Source organism: Rana temporaria, chromosome 7 (assembly GCF_905171775.1).
Source record: "Rana temporaria chromosome 7, aRanTem1.1, whole genome shotgun sequence".
Classification (NCBI taxonomy): domain Eukaryota; kingdom Metazoa; phylum Chordata; class Amphibia; order Anura; family Ranidae; genus Rana; species Rana temporaria.
The window spans coordinates 96,783,511-96,807,690 of NC_053495.1; the positions used below are offsets into that span (position 1 = coordinate 96,783,511).

General features: G+C 44.3%; 1 protein-coding gene across 3 annotated transcripts in view; it reads right to left on the reverse strand.

Annotated features, from left to right (window-relative positions):
* The window catches only part of C7H1orf112 (chromosome 7 C1orf112 homolog), a 414,829-nt gene that overhangs the window by 331,877 nt on the left and 58,772 nt on the right, over positions 1 to 24,180 (reverse strand). For all 3 annotated transcript variants that reach the window (XM_040359710.1, XM_040359708.1, XM_040359709.1), the window contains exons 5-6: positions 4,419 to 4,559; positions 4,066 to 4,222 (exon numbers count right to left, since the gene is read on the reverse strand). In XM_040359710.1, the coding sequence (XP_040215644.1) occupies positions 4,066 to 4,222; positions 4,419 to 4,559 (298 nt within the window). The remainder of the gene's footprint in view (positions 1 to 4,065; positions 4,223 to 4,418; positions 4,560 to 24,180) is intronic.

Genomic DNA, 24,180 nt, shown 5'->3' on the forward strand with positions numbered 1-24,180 from the left:
TCACTGCGATACAACGCATCAATCCCGGAAGGAATGAGCGGAGGAAAAGATTCGGCCCGCTTGTTTTTCCACATGCTTTTATCCACTATATTGTAAGTGCATTTCTTTTTTTGCTAATAAACATCCATACAGTGTTATACTATGGCAGTTGTTTACATTCACATGGGGAACCATTGATTGAGAGGAGTATTGAGGACACCTAACACTGAGGATTCAGGATTGCCTGCAGTTTACCAATAGGAGACCCAAGGCTGTGGTGATCAACTACATGCGGTTACGATCTCCTGACAAGAGATCTGTGTAGCTGGTAGGCAGCTTTAATATCAAAGGTGGAGGACCCCTTTCCTATTTCTCATCACTTCTTCCTGGGTGTATATCCATTTGAAGTTACCGTTGAACAATAGATTGATGAACTGTTTACCACAACTACACTCCTTCGCTTACAGTGTGGGACTCACTTGTGTTTTTGTGTGAGGTTCACAATTGTGTTCCCATTGGACCCAGTGATATGGACAGCCAATATGTTAGTTATGTCCGTTTCATAGGACACACTCATATATACTTTGGTCCATTAGTGTCCATATACCGTAATTTGGACTTTGATTACTTATAAGATTCCAATTTATGCATTACATTTTTTGATTATAGATGTCACTCATTGTGATTTTATATCATATGATGCAAGTTTGTCTACCAGTTTGTGCATATGATTCACTAGATATTTGCACTTAGTTGCAATCTGTTCTGGTGTGTGTATCTCACATTAGAGTTGCAGCAGCACATTTATCACTCTTTACTTTGTTTAGGGTGTCACTTTAGACAGCGCAGTAATTCACTGACACAAAGATGATTTGTTTTTTTACTCAAAGTGTGGGGAAGGATTCACTACAATTGAGGGAAGTTATGAAGGGGAATCTTTTAAAGTTCACTACACTATTTATGGGAGAAATGGGGCACAATATCCATAGCCGAATGAAGATATGCACAAATTCAGTCCTTACCCCAGCCAATTGTAGGGTGTAAGGTATAAGATTATTTGATTGTGGAATGATGTAAATAGTAAATTGTTTCTAACTAGGAAAATAATAAAGGAATTAAAAAAAAAAAAAAAAAAGAAGAATAGACATGGATGTAGACAAATGTAAACAAATGATCATCCATTTATATCCACAAGCTTTTTCATCCAAAATCAAACAGGAGAAAAAGCAATAGAACGCCTATATAAAAGGGCACTGACAAATTAAAGCTTGTTCACCTGGCTTTTATTAACCACTTAAGGACCGCCTCCTGCACATTTACGTCGGCAGAAGGGCACAGCTGGGCACAGGCACGTACCTGTATGTTGCCTTTAAGAGCCCAGCCGTGGGAAGTTCCGTGATCGCGCCCGCAGACCCGATTGCCGCCGGTGTCCCACAATCGGTCACAGGAGCTGAAGAACAGGGAGAGGTGTGTGTAAACACACCTTCCCCGTTCTTCACTGTGGCAGTGAAACCGATTGTCTGTTCCCTGATATAGGGAATGATGATCAGTGACGTCACGCCTACAGCCACACCCCCCTGCAGTAAGAATCAGTCCCTTAGGGCACACTTAACCCCTTAGCGCCACCTATTGGTTAACCCATTCACTGCCATTGTCATTTTCACAGTAATCAGTGCATTTTTATAGCACTTTTCGCTGTGAAAATGACAATGGTCCCAAAAATGTGTCAAAAGTGCCCGATGTGTCAGCCATAATGTCGCAGTCATTAAAAAAAAAAAAATCGCAGATCGCCGCCATTAGCGCAGATCGCCGCCGCCGTAAAGAAATAAAAAAAATTATTAATAAAAATGCCATAAAAACTATCCCCTATTTTGTAAACGCTATAAATTTTGCGCAAACGCTTATTGCAATTTTTTTACCAAAAATAGGTAGAAGAATATGTATCTGCCTAAACTGAGGAAAAAAAATAAATGTTATATCTTTTTTGGGGATATTTATTATAGCAAAAAGTAAGAAAAAAAAAATTTTTTTTTAATTGTCGCTCTATTTTTGTTTATAGCGCAAAAAATAAAAACCGCAGAGGTGATTAAATACCTCCAAAAGAAAGCTCTATTTGTGGGGAAAAAAAGGACGCCAATTTTGTTTGGAAGCCACGTTGTACGACCGCGCAATTGTCAGTTAAAGCGACGCAGTGCCAAATCGCAAAAGGGGCAAGGTCCTTAACCTGCATAATGGTCCGGGTCTTAAGTGGTTAAAGTACCACTATTTAAAAAACACATCCAGAAGAAAACCATCTAAAAAAACATTTTCCCGTAAAAAAGCCTATGCCCAGTTTTTGTAAACTCTTCTGCCTGGTGCTGCTTAAGCAAATTAATCACCTCTGTCCATAAAGATAGACCAAATTCTCAAATTTCTTCAAGGACCTTTTTTTTTAAGTGATAAAATGACTAAATGACTAAAGTACTAATGCTGGCGATACACTGATTGAAATTGAAATTTGTTCAGCAAATTTTCACCGGTAAGTGGCAGTTCCTGCTCAACAGAAGTTAATCGTTTGATCGACTTCTGTCAAAAAGAGACAAACTTTTGGCTGCAGCCGTTGTTCAGTGTATTCTGAGGGTGCTGCTGTCAGAAATCAATGTGTTGGGTGACCTAGTTTGTGTGGAAGGAGGAATCATTTTTTTTCCTTATTCAGCCTGACAAAAAAAAACAAGCTGTACGGCCAGCTTTATGCCTACTATATCAATTACTACTGGGAATAGCCACAGGGATTTCTTTATGTAAAAAACCCTTAAGTGGTTGTAACGTTGAAAAAATAAAATTTCTTCTGCCTCTTTAAAAGGCAAGAGATATAGCATAGTGCTTTTGTCATGTCAGTTGTGCCTTTCTATGTTGTACAATACATGGTTGATCCTGCTTGTTCCTCTTTTCTTGTTTAAACTGACCAGGTTTATCATGTCTGCTGATCCATGATACCGTGGTCAGTTTACGTGCCTTTGTGATCCTGCTCTCTCCTAAGCATCTCTGCATCTCCCCCTCCCCCACTCCCTGTCAGTTCTGTAGTTTGTGTGCCGATCTCCTCCCTGCCCCTACTCCTCTCATGCCTGTAAAATTATATTTCCTGCAGCTGCTCAAGTGCTTGTAAAGTAAACATTAATTACTTTGACCCTCTCCGTTTTAGGTCCCTGTTCAGGACACTGCGTTTTCCTAAAACTAATATGCTAAATGCCTTCTTTTCAGAGCCCTGTTGTGCAGTTGTGTGACCTCCCTCTGCTAGCTTGTCTTTAAAGTGATAAAGGTTCAATTTTTTTTTTTTTTTTTTAAACAAACATGTCATACTTACCTCCACTGTGCAGCTCGTTTTGCACAGAGTGGCCCCGTAACGTAGTTTTCTGGGGTTCCTCTGCGGCTCTCTCGGCTCCTCCCCGCTTCAGATAACCCCCTCAGTGAAGTGCTCTCCCAAGGGGGGTTACCTTGTGGGTGCACTCCTGAGCCCTGCTTTTGGGGTCCATAGCCGCTGAGTGCAGGACTCGCCCCTGCCCCCCACGTCATTGGATCTGATTGACAGTAGGGGAGCCAATGGCTGCACTGCTATCCATATATCCAATAAAGAGTTGAAAATCCCGGGCAAAGGAAAAGCGTGTTCTCGACGCAGGACATTCCAGGGCTCAGGTAAGTAAAACGGGAGCCGGTAACTGTCAGATGTTTTTTCACATTAATGCACAGGATGCATTAAGGTGAAAAAAACATGAGGGTTTACAACCCCTTTAAGACAGACCCAGAAGAAAAGAAAAAAAGATCCCACTGTTCTACATTTTTGACAACATTTAAGAACTGCTTTCAATATTAACAGTGGAAAAACATTTTTCACAATCCTCAGATAAGAGAATAGTATTTTCCAATTAGGTATCATTGTAAGTATTCCCAACATTAATATTCCCAATTTACCCAGGCAATTAATAGAACAAAAAGAGTCAAAAAGCTGAAATTCACAGAACAAAAAAAACTTGTAAATATGCAAAAAGAAAAAAAGAGGGATGGTTTAGATGTGACATTTGCTAAAAATCAACATTCCTGTGTACTTACATGACACCATACATGCAACGTCTGAAGCAGAGCTGCTTAAAGTAGCCTTATCCAGAAGTTCCATTAACTGCTTCTGAAGACATACCGCTTCCTTAAAAATGGCTTGAAGAAGATCCAAAACCAGATGGAGCTTTCCACTATATAGTGAATCACTTTGCTGAAGAACAACAAATTACATATCATATTAGCTTGGCAAGGAAAAATTTACTTTTAATATTAGGAATGTATAAAGTAAGATGTGTTTGTTTCCACAAACACATCAAATACAGAACAGTGCTGCAAAAAATGAAGATACAAATTCTGCATGAAAACGTTCTTAAATCAAAAATTAGTTACTACAAAATGATCCACACCTTGCAGTGGGTGAATGTTGTAACAAGAATTTGAAGCACTGATGTAGGAAGCGAGTGGAAATTTTCCAAAGCTACTGGATTCTCTGCAGAACAGACATCACGAACACAAGCTGTTAAAGCTTCCAACCAATGAGCCATATTCTGTTAAATACATGAAAATAAGGTTAAAATATCCATAAGCTCAAATAATAAACATTTGAGAAACACAATACATCAAATAAATGTTTTTACATTATCTTTTTTCATCGCTTGTGCTTTTGTTTAGCATAAATAATACAATTGGAGGGTGATCAATCAGCAATGGACCGTGCCACTGAAGATGAACACCTCATGTACAAGTCTGTTTGGCTGACTGAACCACTGAACCACAGATTATATGATAACCAGGGTGTTGTAACGAGGAACAATACACTATTCCTTAAACTGTTATATTTCATTGGATCCTAGTATCTCCTTGAGGGCAGGGACTGATGTGAATGTACAATATATACGTGTAAAGTGCTGCGTAAATTGACAGCACTATACAAGTACCTGTAATAACTGCAGAAATGAAATAATCATAGAAATATGCGTTTACAGCAACATTGCAGGTCATACACCTCTTCAGGCAGAAGAGGGCACTGTTTATCCATAAGACACTTTCCAATAGTAATGTATCAGACACTTAGGCCTCGTAAACACGATAGGTTAACCAGAGGACAACGGTCTAATGGACCGTTTTCATCGGTCAAAACCGATCGTGTGTGGGCCCCATAGGTTATTTAACCATCGGTTAAATAAAAAAAAAAACTTGCTTTAAATCTAACCGATGGATTCCTAACCGATCGTTAGTAGGCACAACCATCGGTTAAAAATCCATGCATGCTCAGAATCAAGTCGACGCATGCTTGGAAGCATTGAACCGATGGTGTGTGGGCGCGACGGACCATCAGTCAGCTTCATCGGTTAACCGATGACAACTGTCCTTCAGACCGTTCTCATCGGATGGATCGTGTGTACGAGGCTTCACAGACCACAGAATTCCAGAGGAGCACTTTCTTTGGAGGAGGTCATGATAATGCTGGTTACAATACGATCCCCAAATGTCCCTGTAGAAATTCAGCTGCCAGGAAGCTGACAGCGGAGACTACTCTTTCCCCGCTTGACAGGTACCTCTCTTCCCTACTACTAGTCCTATCCTGTCCCCCTAATTAGTGGGGTCTCTGGCCCTACCTTACTCCTACACTGCAGGCAACCTGAATGAATGATGCAGAAATCTTCTATTTAAGGAATTCTCTGTCAAGACGGCCACACAAAATCGAGAGATTCCATATCCAATAGGATTGCCATCCTCCCCTAGGGAGCCTGGAGCCCATAGCAAGTAACATTTATGCCTCAATGGTTTCCTGTCTTCCAGTTCATATTGCTTGAAAATATTCATACAGGCATTCCACTATATTATCCTGCCGTGGCACTTGAGAAAGCAAGGAGTCTATACGTCAGTTCATTCGGCAGCAGACAGAGGAACACTGCAATTAATGGAGAGCTTTGCTGAACTTATGAAGGAAAGTCTATAAAAGGATGTTGTGCTTCAAAAATAGGATTTTTGTACTCATCATAAAATCCATTTCTCTGATGTACATTGACGGACACAGCCCCTTTAATCTTGACCTCAGGGCAGGGTTTGACAAATTTGCTTGGAATCTAGGAGCCAGCTAAAAAAAAGTTAGGAGCCAGAAAACGCACCCCGTCCCGACAAGCTTGCGCGCAGAAGAGAACACATACGTGAGCAGCGCCCGCATATGTAAACGGTGTTCAAACCACACGTGAGGCATCGCCGCGATTGGTAAAGCGAGAGCAATAAGTCTAGCCCTAGACCTCCTCTAACTCAAAACATGCAACCTGTAGATTTTTTTAAACATCGCCTATGAAGATTTTAAAGGGTAAAAGTTTGTCGGCATTCCACGAGCGGACGCAATTCTGAAGCGTGACATGTTGGGTATGAATTTACTCGGCGTAACATTATCTTTCATAATATAAAAAAAAAAATGGGGATAACTTTACACTTTTTTTAATTAAAAAATAAGACAACAGTAATTTTTTCCCAAAAAAAGTGCGCTTGTAAGACCGCTGCGCAAATACGGCGTGACAGAAAGTATTGCAACGATCGCCATTTTATTCTCTAGGGTGTTAGGATAAAAAATATATATAATGTTTGGGGATTCTAATTAGAGGGAAAAAGATGGCAGTGAAAATAGTGAAAAATAGTGAAAAATTACATTAGAATTGTGTTTAACTAGTTACGGACCGCCCACCGTCGTTCTACGTCGGCACTTTAAAGATGAATATCTCGGTAACGGCAGCATCTGCTGCCACAACCGAGATATTCATCTCTTCAGTGGGCGGTCCTGTACACGAAAACACCTAGTGTCTTTCTAAGCACCGATGCGGAGAAAGCGTTTGACCAGGTCAGTTGGGCCTTTATGTTTGCCACACTAAGGCATATAGGGCTAGGCGGTAAAATGCCGAGCTGGATCTCGGCGACATACGCAACGCCAATGGCCAGAAAGCGGGGTAATGGGGTGATCTCAGACTCCCTCCCGATTACTAATGGGACGAGACAGGGCTGCCCACTATCCCCCCTCCTCTTCGCCCTTTTGCTGGAACCTTTCCTATGCCATGTGCGACTGAATCCTGACATTTCAGGTGTGCTGGTAAACTGTACCCAATATAAGGTGTCGGCCTACGCCGATGACTTCATGTTCTCCCTTACTAATCCCTCTATCTCCCTCCCAAATCTACTAAGGGAATTTGAAAACTATGGGGCACTTTCCAACTTAAAGATTAATTTCGCTAAATCGGAGGCCATGGGGGTGGGGATTACACACACACACACACACCTCATGCACTTGCAAGCCAGCTTTAAACTGAAAAGGACAACTGCCCTAAGTATTTGGGCACGCTTATTCCCCAATCAGTCTCGCGGCTGTAAGACCTCAACTTCCTACCCCTGCTGAGGACAATTCGGACACTGTTGAATAATTGACATATGGGTCTGCACTCCTGGATAGGCCGCTGCAACATTTTGAAGATGACAATCCTCCCGAAATGTCTTTACCTCATGCAAGCGCTGCCCATACACATCCCTGCATCCTTTTTTAAACTGCAATCTACATTTACTGCATTCATCTGGGCTAAAAAGAGGCCACGACTCTCAGCCAAACTGCTAGTCTTACCTAAATGTCAGGGAGGTCTTGCACTGCCGGACATCCGCGCATATCACCAGGCAAATTCACCTAGGGAGGCTCATAGATTGGTGCCGTAACCGGGAGACCAAGCTTTGGGCACAGATCGAACAGGACCATACCGCGGTCCCCCTCAACAGAGCTCCCTGGTGCTACTTGACCCTACCAGCAGAAACCAAAAGGCATCCACTGATTGGCAACACCTCACGAGTCTCTGCAAGACTCCTCTCTCAGGCACCCATATCTTTTCCCAACTTACCTCTGTATCCTATTATTGGGAAATCCCGCTTTCACGCCAGGGGTGCAGGACGCGGCCTTCCAGGGACTGATCGAGGCAGGCTTCTACCAAGCCTCCTACTTTTGTACGGGGGGCGGTGGTACAGGACTGCTGAACTCTCGGACCCCGCAGGCCCATTCTGCCTGGACTTTTTGAGGTCCTGTCAGTTAGGTCACTTTCTTCATTCTCTGGCACCCCCGGCCGCCAATGACCAACCTCTCACGACATTGGAGGAACTCTGCCACTCCTTGGGAAACATGTCACATACGTTGTCCCTTGCCTATGGCCTCCTAAATACATCACATGCTGACTTTGTACCCCCGGGTATAAATGGGAAGCGGAACCAAATTGCCGCTTTACTTCGACCACAACACAGCGTATCCTGAGATTCAGGCACAAGTATTCTATCTGCGCCAAGACCCAGGAGACCAATTACAAGCTCCTATCGTGGTGGTACAGGACCCCGGCCATGCTACATAAGTTCTACCCGGCAACGTCGGATCTGTGTTAGCACAGCTGACAAGGGAACGCTGCTCCATATTTTCTGGTCCTGCCCCAGCCCGAGTCACTTCTGGCGAGTGATTCGGGAGGTGGCGCAGAGATTCACAGACCACACCATACCAGTAGATCCCGCTTTCCATCTACTGCAGGTATCCAACATTCCGGAGAAGGTGTATAAAAAAATCTGTGATCAGACACCTCTTAGACGCAGCCAAGGCCTGCATTTCACTCCACTGGAAGGCTTCACTCCCACCGACAATATCCCAATGGATCGCGAAGGTGTAAGAAATAAAACTAATGGGGGACCTCGTAGGCAGGAAACATTTCCTAATACCTGGCAACTGTGGAACATCTTCATATATTTGGCTGAGGGACAGGCTTTGAGAGAACCCACAGCCGGGGAATGAACGAACACTTTTTGCCATGTCTCCTCCCTCCTCCGACCTACACCAGGGATATGCAATTAGCGGACCTCCAGCTGTTGCAGAACTACAAGTCCCATGAGGCATAGCAAGACTCCGACAGCCACAAGCATGACACCCAAAGGCAGAGGCATGATGGGAATTGTAGTTTTGCAACATCTGGAGGTCCGCTAATTGCATATCCCTGGCCTACACCGACGAATATGTGTGTATGGCAGGAGAACACCCCCCCAGGCGATTCATGTCAGTGGAGACCAAACCCCCCCCCTCCCCAGCCCCTTTCCTCTGAACACTCTCTTTCGTTTCATCTCTAGTCACTCTCCTTTAACTCGCTCTAATTTTCTATACTCCCGGAACGGGGGTCCTTCTGTATATAAGAAAAAGTTGGGGGCGGACGCATGGGCCCTAAAGCCTTGATATAAATCGACACATGTGACTCTTCCTCGGGGATGGTGGCCCCCTGTGTGGCCTCCGCAAGTCCCTTACAGTGGGGATAACCAGGCAATCTCCAGAGACATATGCGTCACCTCACAGCTGTGGGGTGCTCAACATGACGTTCCCGGTTGCTTAAAATGTTTGTATGTGTCACGAGGTGTCATTGTGTTGTTGTCTTACCATGAATATTGTATGTATCGTGTTGGCCCGTGCGGCCGTGTCCCTGTTATAAATAAAAAATTAAGGAACAATTAATTGCGCTCCCACCTAAAAAATGCAAACTTATCATATGAACTCAAGTGACTTTCAATAGTGTTCATACAAAGCAAAAAACGTGTAAAGTTCATAAATAAACACTAGAGGATTAGCAATGAAAATTTGTTCCAATAGGTAAATATGAACGGACTCAAAAATGACAATGTCCATGTAAAAAAAAATGAGATAAGAAAAGCTTGACAGCAGGTGAATGTACTCTGGTGTTCTGTTCATCTAGTAAAATAAAGGCGTTCACCGCCGCTTACCAGATAGAAGATCATATAGCGCTTGTCAGAATAGTATTTTTCGGACCATAAGATGCACTTTTTTCCCCCGAATTTACATCAGGCTGGCAACACCCCCCTGCCACTGCCGGCACCACCTGCCGCCACTGCAAGAAAGCCGCCCCCCCCCCGCACTATAAAAAAAAGCACCCCATGTGTTCCGACGGCCACACAGAGTCCCCCATTATACCGCATACAGTAAATGTCCTGGGGCGGTCCCCATTTACCTGAGCTCGGCTTTCCTCGGGCGGGAGGAGGCAGTCCCTGCTCAGCTGGGCTTGGATATGCTGCTCAGGAAGAGGGGCGGTCCCTGCTCAGCTTGGCTCGGCCATACTCAGCGGGAAGGGGGCGGTCCCTGCTCAGTTCACTTCGGCTGTGCTCTTCCCTGCTCAGCTCACTTTGGCTAAGCTCAGCTATGCTCGGGCGGGCGGGCTTGACGTCGGAGGTACAGTCACATTGATATAACATGTAAGCACTGAACGGCAAATGTATTAGAAGAAGGATGCTCACTGTCCATGTCCGCAGCAAATATTTTAGTACACCATTAAGTTCAGAAAATATTTTTTCTTGTTTTGCTCCTCTAAAACCTAGGTGCGTCTTAGAGCGAAAAATACGGTACGCCAGCCGGGTCAGGATAATCATCCAGGGATTCCTCCTCCAGGACACACCGTTCGCGTTGTGCCAAGTTCCGTTCGGCTTACACTGGATTCCTGCTGCGGTATATACTTCACAGTTTTACCCGATCGGATCAACGATCACCAGTTCCATATGACACTCAGGCAGGATAAAAAGAAGAAAGCCTCATGGTGTGGTATGAAGGTTCAAAGGTGTTTATTTAAAAACTGCACTGCAAACACACCACAAATACACCAGGAGACATGCAAAGATAAAAAAACAGCCGCGGCTGACAGTCCGATTGGTTTGTGCGTGGTGACGTATAGAATACTGACTCCACCCAACGCGTTTCCCCGTAACAGGATTCTTCTGGGAAAGGAGATCGTATCCATACGTCACTTACCACGACATTTATAAGCACGAAAAGCATCGCGAGACACCGGAAGAAACAAAATAGTCATCGGCCCACCGGTGACACACATGCTCCTCTAAGAAAGTGCAAAGGGAGCCATGGAAACAGACAAAACGTCCGTATTTCATCACGGCTCCCGCTACAACTCCAACATCTGCTTATTATGAAATAAACCAAATCCATATAAAAAATAAAAAAAAACAGTAAAAATGTATTTTACATAGTGACCCATACGTTGATTTTACATAGTCATCCATGCATATATCAAAAAAATAACAATAAAAGGGGGGGGGGATTTTTAGCATATGGTGCAAGAAAGTTAAAAAAAAGAAAATTATTAATGAGAAAAAAAAAATGGATTTCCTTATCCCGCTAGCTCCTCAGTTACCTATTATATACTATTTACCTAAGGTCCATAAGAATTTGGAATTTCCCCCTGGCCGTCCAATAGTTAGCGGAATCGATTCCCTAACTTCAAGAATTGGGAAGTTTGTTGATCAGTTTTTGCAGCCATTGGTAAAGAAAACCCCTGCTTTTTTGGGAGATTCGATGCAAATTGAGGTCTCCCAATGGGAGGTGGAAGATGGTACCCTTTTGGTGACAGATGATGTTGCATCGCTTTACACCATCATACCACATGAGTTAGGGTACCATGCCGCCAAATGTTTCTTAAAGCAGGAGTCGGAAGTATCAGATGCCACTTTAGAGTTTGTAATGAAACTACTCACCTTTGCCATGGAACATAACTATTTTTTCTATGGGGGAGATTTTTATTTACAAAAGTAGCTATGGGGGCCAAATACGCTCCCAGTCTAGCGGGACTGTTTATGGCCCTTTGGAAAAATTATGTATTATTTCCAATGAAGGAGTCACGCCTCCTTTTCTGGAAACGTTACATCGATGATGCTATTTTTTGTGGAGCGGGGATGAGGAGTCCCTTCATCAGTTCATGAGTGTTATCAATAATAACCTATGGGGAATTCGATTCACTTATGAACACAGTAGGACTTCCATAAATTTTCTGGATTTAGGTATTTTTAGGGAGAATGGACGTCTGTGTACCAAAACGTATTTTAAAAGCACAGACAGGAATGGCTATATTCCTTCAAGCAGTAACCATCACCCTGAATTGGCTGAAAGCTATCCCGAAGGTGCAATTTAGGCGCATGATGATAATTGCACTTTTTCGGAGGACTTTCAGAGCCAGTCTAAAATTTTGAGAGAACGTTTTATTGAAAAGGGATACGATACCAATACCTTAGATGAAGATTTAAGGACTGTTTCAGTTAGATAGACAGGATCTTTTGGTTTCTAGGGTTAAGGATGTTTCAAATAGCCCTAACCCATACGAGTGGTCCGTTCTAACAACTTTTTCATCACAGTATTGGTGGATAAATAGGATTTTTAGGAAACACTGGCAGGTTCTTAAATGTGATAAAATCCTGGCAACCATGTTACCTGATAAACCTAAAATCCTTTTTAGACGCAATAGGTCATTGAAAGATATTGTGGCCCCTAGTGCCATTGACCCTCCAATACGCCCCATGATGTTTGGTAATCTTGAAGGGTATGTTCCCTGCAAAAAGTGTGCTGTATGCAAAACATCACAAACTATTAGAACCCCGACATTTACATCTCATGTTACTTCCAAAACCTTCCAGATTTCAGAGTTTATTATCTGCAGTACTGTAGGGGTCATATACCTTTTGAAATGCCCGTGCGGGCTACAATATGTTGGACGTACCACTAGAGCCCTCAATGTTCGTATAGGGGAGCATCTCTCGAATATTAGGAGAGGCTTCATAGGGCATAGTGTTTCACGCCACTTCCGTCATTTCCATCAAGATAAATCTTTACTCCAGGTTATAGCTATAGAAAAATTAGTTCCACACTGGAAGGGGAATAATCTGAAGAGACACATTTCCCGCCGTGAGACCAGGTGGATTTTTGACCTCCAGTATTATAACCCCCTGGGACTCAATGTGGAATGGGACATCAATTGTCATATTAATAATAGCCAAGTTCTATACTGGCATAATTAATAACCCTTGGGAACTGTCCCCCCTGTTTGTCTGTGGAATCTTCCCCATGATTCAGTACTGGGCTCCTTCTTTCCTCACCCCCTCCCCCTGTCCCCCACTTTTTGCAATCTCCTCCATTTGTGTTTAGATATTCAGGGTAGAAGAACTAGTGTTTTTTCCGATTTTATCTTATATATTAGATTTTTTTCTTTATATATAATTGAATATATATTTTTATATTTATTTTGGTATTGATCATTTTATACATTATCAATTTCCAATATGGAAGTCTTGGGGAGATATTTCTCCTCCAGGCTCCCTGAAAAAAAAAATATACTTTGTTTTTATTGACATTTTGTATGAATGAATTAAAAATCCCTCCCTCCCCTTTTTAATATTTTTTTGAGATATGCATCGATAACTATGTAAAATCAATGTATGGGTCACTATGTAAAATGAAAAATGTAAAAAATGTAATTTTACTGTTTTTTTTTATATGGATTTGGTTCTGAGGTATTTTTATTATGTTATTCTTTTAATATGTATTTCATAATAAGCAGATGTTGGAGTTGTAGCGGGAGCCGTCATGAAATACAAACGTTTTGTCTGTATCCATGGCTCCCTTTGCACTCTCTTAGAGGAGCATGTGTGTCAACGGTGGGCCGATGACTTGTCTTCCGGTGTCTCACGATGCTTTTCACGCCTTTCTTGCCTTCAGTGCAGTTTTTAAATAAACACCTTTGAACCTTCATACCACACCATGAGGTTTTCTTCTTTTTATCCTGTCTGAGTGTCATACGGAACTGGTGATCGGTGATCCGATCGGGTGAAACTGTGAAGTATATACCGCAGCAGGAATCCAGTGTAAGCCGAATGGAACTTAGCACAATGCAAACGGTGTGTCCTGGAGGAGGTATCCCCGGATGATTATCCTGACCCGGCTGGAGTATATTCTGACGAGCACTATATGATCTTCTATCTGGTAAGCGGCGGTGAACGCCTTTCTTTTACTAGATGAACAGAACACCAAAGTAGATTCACCTGCTGTCAAGCTTTCCTTATCCCATTTTTTTACATGGACATTGTCATTTTTGAGTCCGTTCATATTTACCTATTAGAACACATTTTCATTGCTAATCCTCTAGTGTTTATTTATGAACTTACACGTTTTTGCTTTGTATGAACACTATTGTTGAAAGTCACTTGAGTTCATATAAGTTTGCATTTTTTAGGTGGGAGCGCAATTTTTTTTTACATGCACCCTACCTATGCCTAGGAAGCTACCGCGCATGCGTCAAAGTCACTTCGAGCATGCGTGGGTTTCCACGGCGACCAAGTATACACACTCTCGGGTTTCTCGGCAGGAAAACTGCAGAGAATCTTACGACGAGAAAATAGAGAACATGTTCTCTATTTTTCTCGTCTAGATTCTGGGCAGTTTTCTTGTCGAGAATCCTGAAAGCCTTGTACACACGCTCGGTATACTCGGCAAGGAAGCTCTGACAGCAGTTTTCTTGCTGGTTCTTGCCGAGTAAACCGAGCGTGTACGAGGCTTAACACTGGCCGCAATGCTGACCCAACCACCATAAACATGGACCGGGCCACCGCCTCGGCCCTTCTGTCGGCAGAATCCTTAAAAGCAGGGGTCCCCTCCACCGGAATCGTGGTTACCTTATTTAACCTGGATACCGGGAGGTCCACATTAGGGGGAGATGTCCATTTCTTCAGGAAACTCTCCTCAAAGGGGTAACGTACCGCCATGCGGTTCGGGCCCGAAAAGGCCCGCTGCGGGCATTCCCATTCCTTGTAGATAAACTTATCAAAATAGGGTAGGTAGGGAAACACCTTAGCCGTGCAGGCCAGCTTGTGGGGCCCAAAAGGGAACAACACCTCTGTAGACGCCCCCACCGTATATTCCATCTTTAGGGTATCCCGCACCGCTGTGATAAGTGCTCCTACAAGCACCCTTTCCTGTGCTGACCTAGACACAGAGTCATCCTCACTATCCGAATAGTCCTGGTCTGCAACCTCTGAAACTTCAGAACAGGGGCCGTTTGCCACAGCGGGGCCGAGTCTGAATCAGAGCTTTCCCCAGAAGACGGTGGGGGGGGATGGGGCATTTTTTACCCCCCTTGCGCCCGCACGCTGCTTTCACCCTAGCAACAAAAGACTCCAGGACCGCCGACAAATCGTCCATAGGCACCGTAGGTGCAGGGGAACCGGTTGCAACAGGGATGTCTGGAGAAGAAGAGCCAGCTTCTGGCGCTATGCTGACCCACGCTTGCCTGACACCCGTTAGGGACTGAAGGCAAGTCACACAAAAAGCCCACCCTCTTAGCTGCTACAGACCGAGGGCCCCCCCGCAGGACTCAGGCACTGTGCTGTGCTGCTGCCGCCGCCGGTACTCCCCTGTGCCAGACACGAGGTGTATTGTGTAAATTTGCGCCGTTCCAGAAGAATAATCCCCCAGTGCTAGAGGCAAAACAAGCTGAGACTACAAAAAAATGGCCGCCTCAACAAAAAACGCCCGAGGGCGTCGTAAAATGGCCACCGGCCTTGCAGAAAATGGCCGAAACAGGAAAAAAAACTGGCTGAGGCTACGGAAGGAGGCCGTGTTCCACGCGGCAGCCTCCCCCCAAGGTGTAAACCGTAAAAAAAACACCCCACCATGGCCCAAGAAATAGGGACAAGACGAGCGGACCACCAACACCCAGCGCAGCTCCCTGTCAGGACTCAAAGCCCCCCGGAGGACCCCCGGCCAGGTACATGCTCCAGTCACACAGTGGCCCATAGCATGGGGAAGAGGGAAATTACAGGGAGAGAAGGGGAGAGTGAGAGACCCCCTAGTCGACCTCCCAAGGAATGCCCAGTAGCGCCATACTGCCGAGAAAAAAAAGACTAACCAGACTACAGCCAGAGTCTATTATAGATCCCCCAAAATCTTTATCCAGGAAAAGGGAGGTTCATAATTGTCAGAATATTACCTGCTAGACAAATACTGTAATCTCACAATTAGACATACTATACATGAATAGGAGATCCTTCTCAGCAGTAAAAAAAACAAACAAAAAAAAAAAATACGATAAGAACCGTTAGCTAGGAAAAAAAAAAAAAAAAAAGTACTAACCGTAAAAACTAAAAGCAGGAAAGGAGATGTTGAGGTGAACCAACACACATGTGGTAGGCATCCCAAATTCAATCTCCAATTTAAAAATTGAATTCCCACACTAACAGGAACATTTAATTCCCCTACGTGAAATCTTTTGTGCATTTCACAGGTTTCCCTAAACGTATCACCCTTTTGTACGCCACTTTAAATGCTCATTTACCCAACGACACCAGTCCATCAGTCAACACCAAAGCCCAAGAATCTTGTTATAAATTCCCATCAAGAAGGTATAGGATAGCCAACAGATTTTCCTGTATTTTCCCGATGGTATCTGCCCTCTGCTGGAGGGGTTGTGGCCAGAAGGTCACCTCCCTACACTTGTGGTGGGACTGTCCTCTTCTCCACACTTATTGGGTTAAAGTCTGTAATTTAATCAATAGGGTGATAACACCTGATTGCAGATGATCCTCTCTCTCTCTGCTATTCCATGACACAAAGATGTCAGTGGGGTCCTAGAAATGCTTCCTGGTTCCTCATCTCCTTAATGCTGGCAAATGCCTTATTCTGATTCACTGGAAATTACCAGGAAAAACAAATCAGTGAAGGAGTGGCTACAGAAGGTACATGATATTATGGAGGCTGAGGAGTGGAGACATCCTTGTGCAAAAAATTCTAGAAATGTTGGGCCTTATGGCTAGATTTTTTTTCCTCTGACTTCTATGAAACAATTGACGTTTCAATTGTGGATATTTCTCTAGATGCGCATTGTCCTTTACGAACCAGAGACTTGTTGACCAGAAACCATGACTAAGCACTGACTAAGTGCGAAACGCGTCAGCCATACTGTATCTTGTTGGTTTGCAGTGACTGTGCAGTTGAAAAAATAAAAAGACAACTTTAAGTGATTTTGGAGTGCGGCTGTCCAGTTCTCGTCCATTTATTTTGACCAGAAAATGACTTGAATACACTCTGTGGATTGTGTTGTTCCCTCCCCTCCTCTCTTTGGTTATATCTTATTGCTAATTTGTGTTGTCCTCCACCCTTTTTGTACTCCTCGACTCCCTCCCAACCCCTCTATCCCCTACATTCCCCGTAGCACCTTCTATAATTGAAGATGGATTTTCCACATTTTTTTTATTACTTGACTGATAGTGTATCCTTTCCCATCTTGTTTGTAGAATCCTGACAATGTCTCTTTGTAGAATCCTGACAATGTCTCTTTTTAGACCATTCTGTTGATTTCTCTGGAAATGTTTGCATTATTCTCTCTTTTTGCAAATGTGAAAATAAAGATTTTTCAAAATTCTCATTTATCCAAGCTCCCTCTCCCTCACCTTGCTGGCTGGGAACACGTGTTTTTTGGTTGCTCTGGTGGACTGTGAGCAAATCTAGTCTAGATTAGCTTAATGCTCATTCAAGACCGGAAGATGTCCAATGTGCTACTGAGGAAGAGCGGAGAGCAATTTCAAGTAGCTCCAGAGCTAATGAAATGGCCGGGCCAAAGCCACAAGGACTCTCAGCTGTGGATGGTGACCAATATGCTGCCTAAAGACCCAAGGGGTTTTTACAGTTTGGGACTGCGTCGCTTTATCAGACAATTGCGCGGTCTTGCGACGTGGCTCCCAAACAAAATCGGCGTCCTTTTTTCCCCACAAATAGAGCTTTCTTTTGGTGGTATTTGATCACCTCTGCGGTTTTTATTTTTTGCGCTATAAACAAAAATAGAGCGACAATTTTGAAAAAAATGCAATATTTTTTACTTTTTGCTATAATAAATATCCCCCAAAAACATATATAAACATTTTTTTCCCTTAGTTTAGGCCGATATTCTTCTACCCATTTTTGGTAAAAAAAAAAAAGCGCAATAATCGTTTATCGGTTGGTTTGCGCAAAATTTATAGCGTTTACAAAATAGGGGATAGTTTTATTGCATTTTTTTTTTTACACTACTAATGGCGGCGATCAGCGATTTTTTTCGTGACTGCGACATTATGGCGGACACTTCGGACAATTTTGACACATTTTTGGGACCATTGTCATTTTCACAACAAAAAATGCATTTAAATTGCATTCTTTATTGTGAAAATGACAGTTGCAGTTTGGGAGTTAACCACAGGGGGCGCTGTAACATTTAGGGTTCACTGCGTGTGTGTTTACAACTGTAGGGGGGTGTGGCTGTAGGACTGACATCGATCGAGTCTCCCTAATAAAAGGGATCACTCGATCAATGCGCCGCCATAGTGAAGCACGGGGAAGCCGTGTTTTACGGCTCTCCCCGTTCTTCAGCTCCGGGGAGCGATCACGACGGGGCGGCTATAAACGAATAGCCGCGCCGTCGTCCCGGATCGCTCCCCCGACCCACGTCAAGCAGAGGACGTACAGGTACGTACATGTGCCTGTCCGTGCCATTCTGCTGACGTATATTTACATGAGGTCGGCAAGTGGTTAAACAATCAATAGAAATAATTAGAGAAAAACAACAGAATGCAAAAGCTTTTCAAGAAAATTGGAGATATCAAGGGAAAGTTTTGTGCAAAGATGGGCAAGATAGACAAAAATGGCAAGGACCAGACAAAAGCAGAAGAGATAAAGGAGAGGACAGTAATAAACAGAAAAACTATACAAGAATGAGCTGAATGTACCATATACAGTTGTGTTCCTACGTTTGCATACCCTGGCAGAATGTGATTTTTTTGGCCATTTTTCAGAGAAAGTGAATGATAACACAAAAACATTTCTTTCACTCATGGTTAGCGTTTGGCTGACGTAATTTATAATCAACTGTGTTTACCCTTTTTAAAATCAAAATCACAACAGAAACTACCCAAATGACCCTGGTCAAAAGATTACATACCCTGGTGATTTCGGCCTGTTAACATTAAGGGGGTTGTAAAGGTTTGTCTTTTATTTTCTAAATTGGTTCCTTTTAGCTAGTGCATTGTTGGTTCACTTACCTTTTCCTTCGATTTCTCTTCTAAATGTTTTTTTTTTCCTTTGTTTAAATTCCTCACTTCCTGTTTCTCCTCAGTAAGCTTTCCACCATCATCCGAGTGGTGGAAAGTCAATTAGAACAGCTTACTGAACACCTTACTGAGGAGGAATAGGAAGTGAGAAATTCAGACAAAGAAAACAAAGAAAAAAAACATTTAGAAGAGAAATAGAAGGAAAAGGTAAGTGAACCAACAATGCACTAGCTCAACGTAACCCATTTAGAAAATAAAAAACGAACCTTTACAACCCCTTTAAAGCGGGGTTCCAACCACAATTAGCATTTTTTAAATGTATGTCCTTTCATCATGCGTTTTTATAATATAAATCCGGTCACTTACTATTTTACAATCCGCAGCCGCTCCGCATAGTTTATAAAACTATCTTTTTTGAATAACTATGTCCACACCGTTGTCATTTTGCTTGTGGGCATTGTGAAGCCCACAAGCACTTACTTCCTGGAAGTCTTGGATGGGGAGTGATAATTGGGTAGCGCATTGCATCCTGGGAAATTACACACATTTGCCAGGAGCATTAGAGGGAGATGTCAGAATCCTAGGTGGATCCAAAGGCAGATTTCGTGGGACCGCATAGCAACAGGCATTTCCAGATGAGTAAAACATAATTTTTTTATTTTTTTATTTGTTAGGTCTAATGAGCACAATAATGAAAACAAAATTTTTGGGATGGAAACTCCACTTTAACATGCACACAAGTTGACACAAAGGGGTTTGAATGGCTATTAAAAGGTAACCATCCTCTCCTGTGATCTGTTAGTTTGCAATTAGTGTGTGTGCGCGCGTGTGTGTATAAAAAGTCAATGAGTTTCTGGACTCCTGACAGACCCTTGCATCTTTCATCCAGTGCTGCACTGACATTTCTGGATTCAGAGTCACGGGGAAAGCAACAGAATTGTCAAAGGACCTGCAGGAAAAAGGTAGTTGAACTGTATAGAACAAAAAAGGGATATACTCAATTCCGTTGGATAAAAAGATATCCAACGGAATTGAGTATACTAATCAGCAGTGTTCAAACTCAAACTCAAGAAGTGAAAAATGAGGGGTTCTGTTGAAACCAAACCACAGTCAGGTAGAACAACTACAATTTCAGCCACAACTGCCAGAACAATTGTTCGGGATGCAAAGAAAAACCCACAAACAACTTCAGGTGAAATACAGGACTCTCAGAAAACATGTGCTGTGGCTGTTTCAAGCTGCACAATAAGGAAGCACTTAAAGATGGGATGCAAGGTTGAGTAGCCAGAAGAAAGCCATTACTACGCAAATGCCAAAGTATCCCGCTTAAAATACACCGAACAGCACAGAGACAAGCCTCAAACCTTCTGAGTCCTTTTTGGCCACAACCATAAACCCTTCATTTGGAGAGTCAACAAGGCCTATGATGAAAGGTATACCATTCCTACTGTGAAATACGGAGGTGGATCGCTGATGTTTTGGGGATGTGTGAGCTACAATTAAGGCACAGGAAATTTTGGGGAAAATTGATGGCAAGATGAATGCAGTATGTTATCAAAAAATACTGGGGGTACATTTGCATTCATCAACCAGGAAGCTGCGCATGGGACGTACTTAAACATTCCAACATTAGTAATGTAGAATGCAAAATGATGCATTTGGGTGGCAAAAATAGGAATGCAATCTATACACTGGGGGGAGAACCTCTGGGGGAATCTAGGATGGAAAAGGACCTGGGGGTCCTAGAAGATGATAGCAGCAGCTTGGCATTGCATGCCATTGCTGAGCCTAACAAAGCAAACAGAATATTGGCATGCATTAAAAAGGGAATCAACTCCAGAGATAAAATGATAATTCTCCCGCTCTACAAGACTCTGGTCCGGCCGCACCTAGTGTATGTTATCCAGTTCTGGGCACCAGTCCTCAGGAAGGATGTACTGGAAATGGAGCGAGTACAAAGAAGGGCAACAAAGCTAATAAAGGGTCTAGAAGATATTAGTTATGAGTAAAGGTTGCGAGCACTGAACTTATTCTCTCTAGAGAAGAAACGCTTGAGAGGGGATATGATTTCAATTTACAAATACCATACTGGTGACCCCATAATAAAAGATAGACTCCCTTCCTCAAAAAAAGTTTTAACAAGATACGTGGCCACTCATTAAAATAAGAAAAGAGGGGGCGTGTCCAAGATGGCCACCGGAGCAGACGTGTTGTGAGAGCTCCCGCTTGATCTCCGCTGTTTAGCCCTGTTTCCCTGCACTCGGACAATCCTGACCTACCCAACCCGGTGTGAACATTGGCGGAGGACGGTATGACCAAAGGGAAAGGTGCCCTATCCTCCCGAAAGTCCCTCAAGGCTGTCCCCGTTCCCGTTGTGCAGGGCTCCCATGTGTCGACAAACATGGCGTCTCAGACTGAGGAGGCAGACTTGGAGCCGGCTGTTACAGAACAGTCCAACTTTGAAGCTCTGATGCAGGCGATCGGTGCCTGTCAGACCACCCTGACCAGCAAGATTGAACACGTTCAGCTGGATATTAGCCTCATTCGGCGAGACATGGACTCTTTCCGCTCCCGCCTTACAGAGATGGAGCGCCGGGTGGGGGACACCGAGGATGTGGTGCAGGATCATACGGCATCGCTCCGCACGCTGCAAACCAGAGTTAAACACCTGGAAAATCGCGCGGAGGACGCGGAAAATAAAAAAACAGGAGAAATAATCTCCGTATCGTAGGACTGCCTGAAGGGGTTGAAGGAACTAACCCCACGGGATTTACGGAGCACCTGCTGCGCACCCTTCTTCCCACTGCGGCCTTCTCCCAGTTTTTTGTAGTGGAGAGGGCTCATAGGATGCCTGCTGCCCGGGGGCCCCCGGGAGCTCCTCCACGCACCTACATACTAAAGTTGCTGAACTTCAGAGACAGGGATTTGGTCCTACGCGAGTCCAGGAAGCTGGACCAACTGAGATATGAAGGGGCCAAGTTAATGATTTTCCCGGACTACTCTGTGGACACCCAGAAGCAGCGCCGCTCATTAGACCAGGTGAAGTTCAGCCTCAGGAACCGCAAGATTAAGTACAGCATGCTATTTCCAGCTAGACTGCAGGTTCAAGATGGCGAGACCGTGCGTTTCTTCACCTCTCCTGATGATGCTTCGCGCTGGCTGGAGACCATGCCCAGACATTGACCGGCTTGTACACCAAGGGTATGTCTGAATAACACTGCTTCTTGCCCTTGTCTACTCGACCTCTTTGCCTCTCCCCCCCTTAAGTTTTTATTTGTCCTTAATTTTTGTTCCTGGCTGCTGCGCTGTCCTGCGCCGAGGGTGCTGCCATTTCCTGACTGTCTACTCTGCTGGCCGAGCACCCCTCCTCTGCCCATCCTGTCCGCATGCAGCTGGGGGGGGGGGGGGATTGGATGACTTTTTTTTTCTGTTATTTTTTGTTTTGTTGCTGGGGTGAGTGTTTACCCTGGGTCTGATGACCTGACGGTGTTATTTTGCAACCGTTAAGAAATGAGCCCCCGGAGTCTTTTTTGCTGCTCCGGGTGAACAAAGCAATATTCTGCAGGGAACGATGATCCTTAAAATCACTATGGAGACCTTGCTGCACGTACTGTGACACTCAGGTGTCCTTCTGTTCATACAACCCACTGGCTGTTGCCATGTTTGATTTTGGGAGGAAAGCACACCGAGGTTTGGGGGGTGGTGCGGGGAGGGGGGGTGGGAAATTTGGTTGGAGCTTATGTTTTAGTTCCCTTCTGACTTTGTGTTGCAGCTATGCTACTAATGAACCTTTTTCACATGACTATATATTGCTGGCGATCCCTAGATATGATTTTTTGCTGATGCATGACATGTGGGGCCTCCCGAGTAGGGGCCTCGTGTGCATGGAAGATGTGTTGCACCTATCTGTTAAATCTCTGCCTCGTGTGGTGTAAGATGGAATGTTGCCCTGTGAATGTTCAATGCCGCTCTCATGGCTCCATTAACTGTACTGTCATGGAATGTTAGGGGTTTGAACTCCAAGATTAAGAGGTCCCTGGTGTTTAATTACCTGAAGAAATATTCCCCCCGCATTTGTATACTCCAGGGAGACGCATTTGTTGGGGAGCAGGACGCTGGCACTCCGGAAGCCCTGGGTGGGATCATACTACCACTCAACCTACTCCACCTATTCTAGGGGGGTCAGCGTCCTGGTCCACAAGTCACTTGAGTTTACCCTATTGGACTTGCACCTGGACCCAGAGGGGAGATATGTAGTTATGCATGCAATGTGTGATAGATTGGAACTTCTGATTGTGGGCATCTACATCCCACCCCCGGCCACGGTGGCTGTGCTCGGGAAGCTCACCACGCTCCTGGCGCGGTATCCGTCAGCTGGGGTGATTATTGCCGGAGATTTTAATATGACCCCCAATCCGGCACTGGACAGGCACAATGCAGGGCCACTGGGAGATTCCCCTCTGTTTCACTGGGCGGGAAACTATGGGCTCACAGACATCTGGAGGATGAGGCATCCGGATAAAAAACAGTATACTTGCCACTCGGCCACGCATGCCTCATTCTCTAGGATTGATTTAATATACACACCACTGACACACTGCTCTCCCGAGTCCTAGAGGTGAAAATCCTCCAGCGTGGCATTTCAGATCATGCACCCCTTCTACTCACTCTGCAGACTGACTCACGGCCTGGCTCTGTGTTGTGGAGGCTATCTGGGTTTTGGGTCACGGATGATCGAGCGGTCCCTCTGATCGAGGGGGAGCTGGGGGTTTACTGGTCACATAATGAGGGCACGGTTTCTCCCCCAGTCCTTTGGGATGCCTTTAAGGCTTATACTAGGGGACAATACAAAACAGTGATTGGGAAGGTTAGGAGGGATACGACGCTGGCATTGGAGGAGTCGGAGGAGAAGGTCCTCCGATTAGAGGAAGCCTATGTAACTACTACGGATGCTTCGACATATGCTGAGATGCAATCCCTCTACAGGGAGATTTCCCTGCTGCGGGTTGCGGCCACTAAGAAACAACTGCTCTCCCAGTCACATAGGATTTTTGAACAGGGGGAGAAGATGGGTAGGTTGCTGGCGTGGCTGGCGAAGGAGCGTTCTTCCACGTCTCACATTGCCTGTATCCGGGATGACCAAGGGGTGTGCTACTCTGACCCCCCGGGTATTAATGCTCAATTTGCAAAGTATTATGGACGTCTCTACACCTCCAGGGGGGAATATACTACAGATAGCCTAAA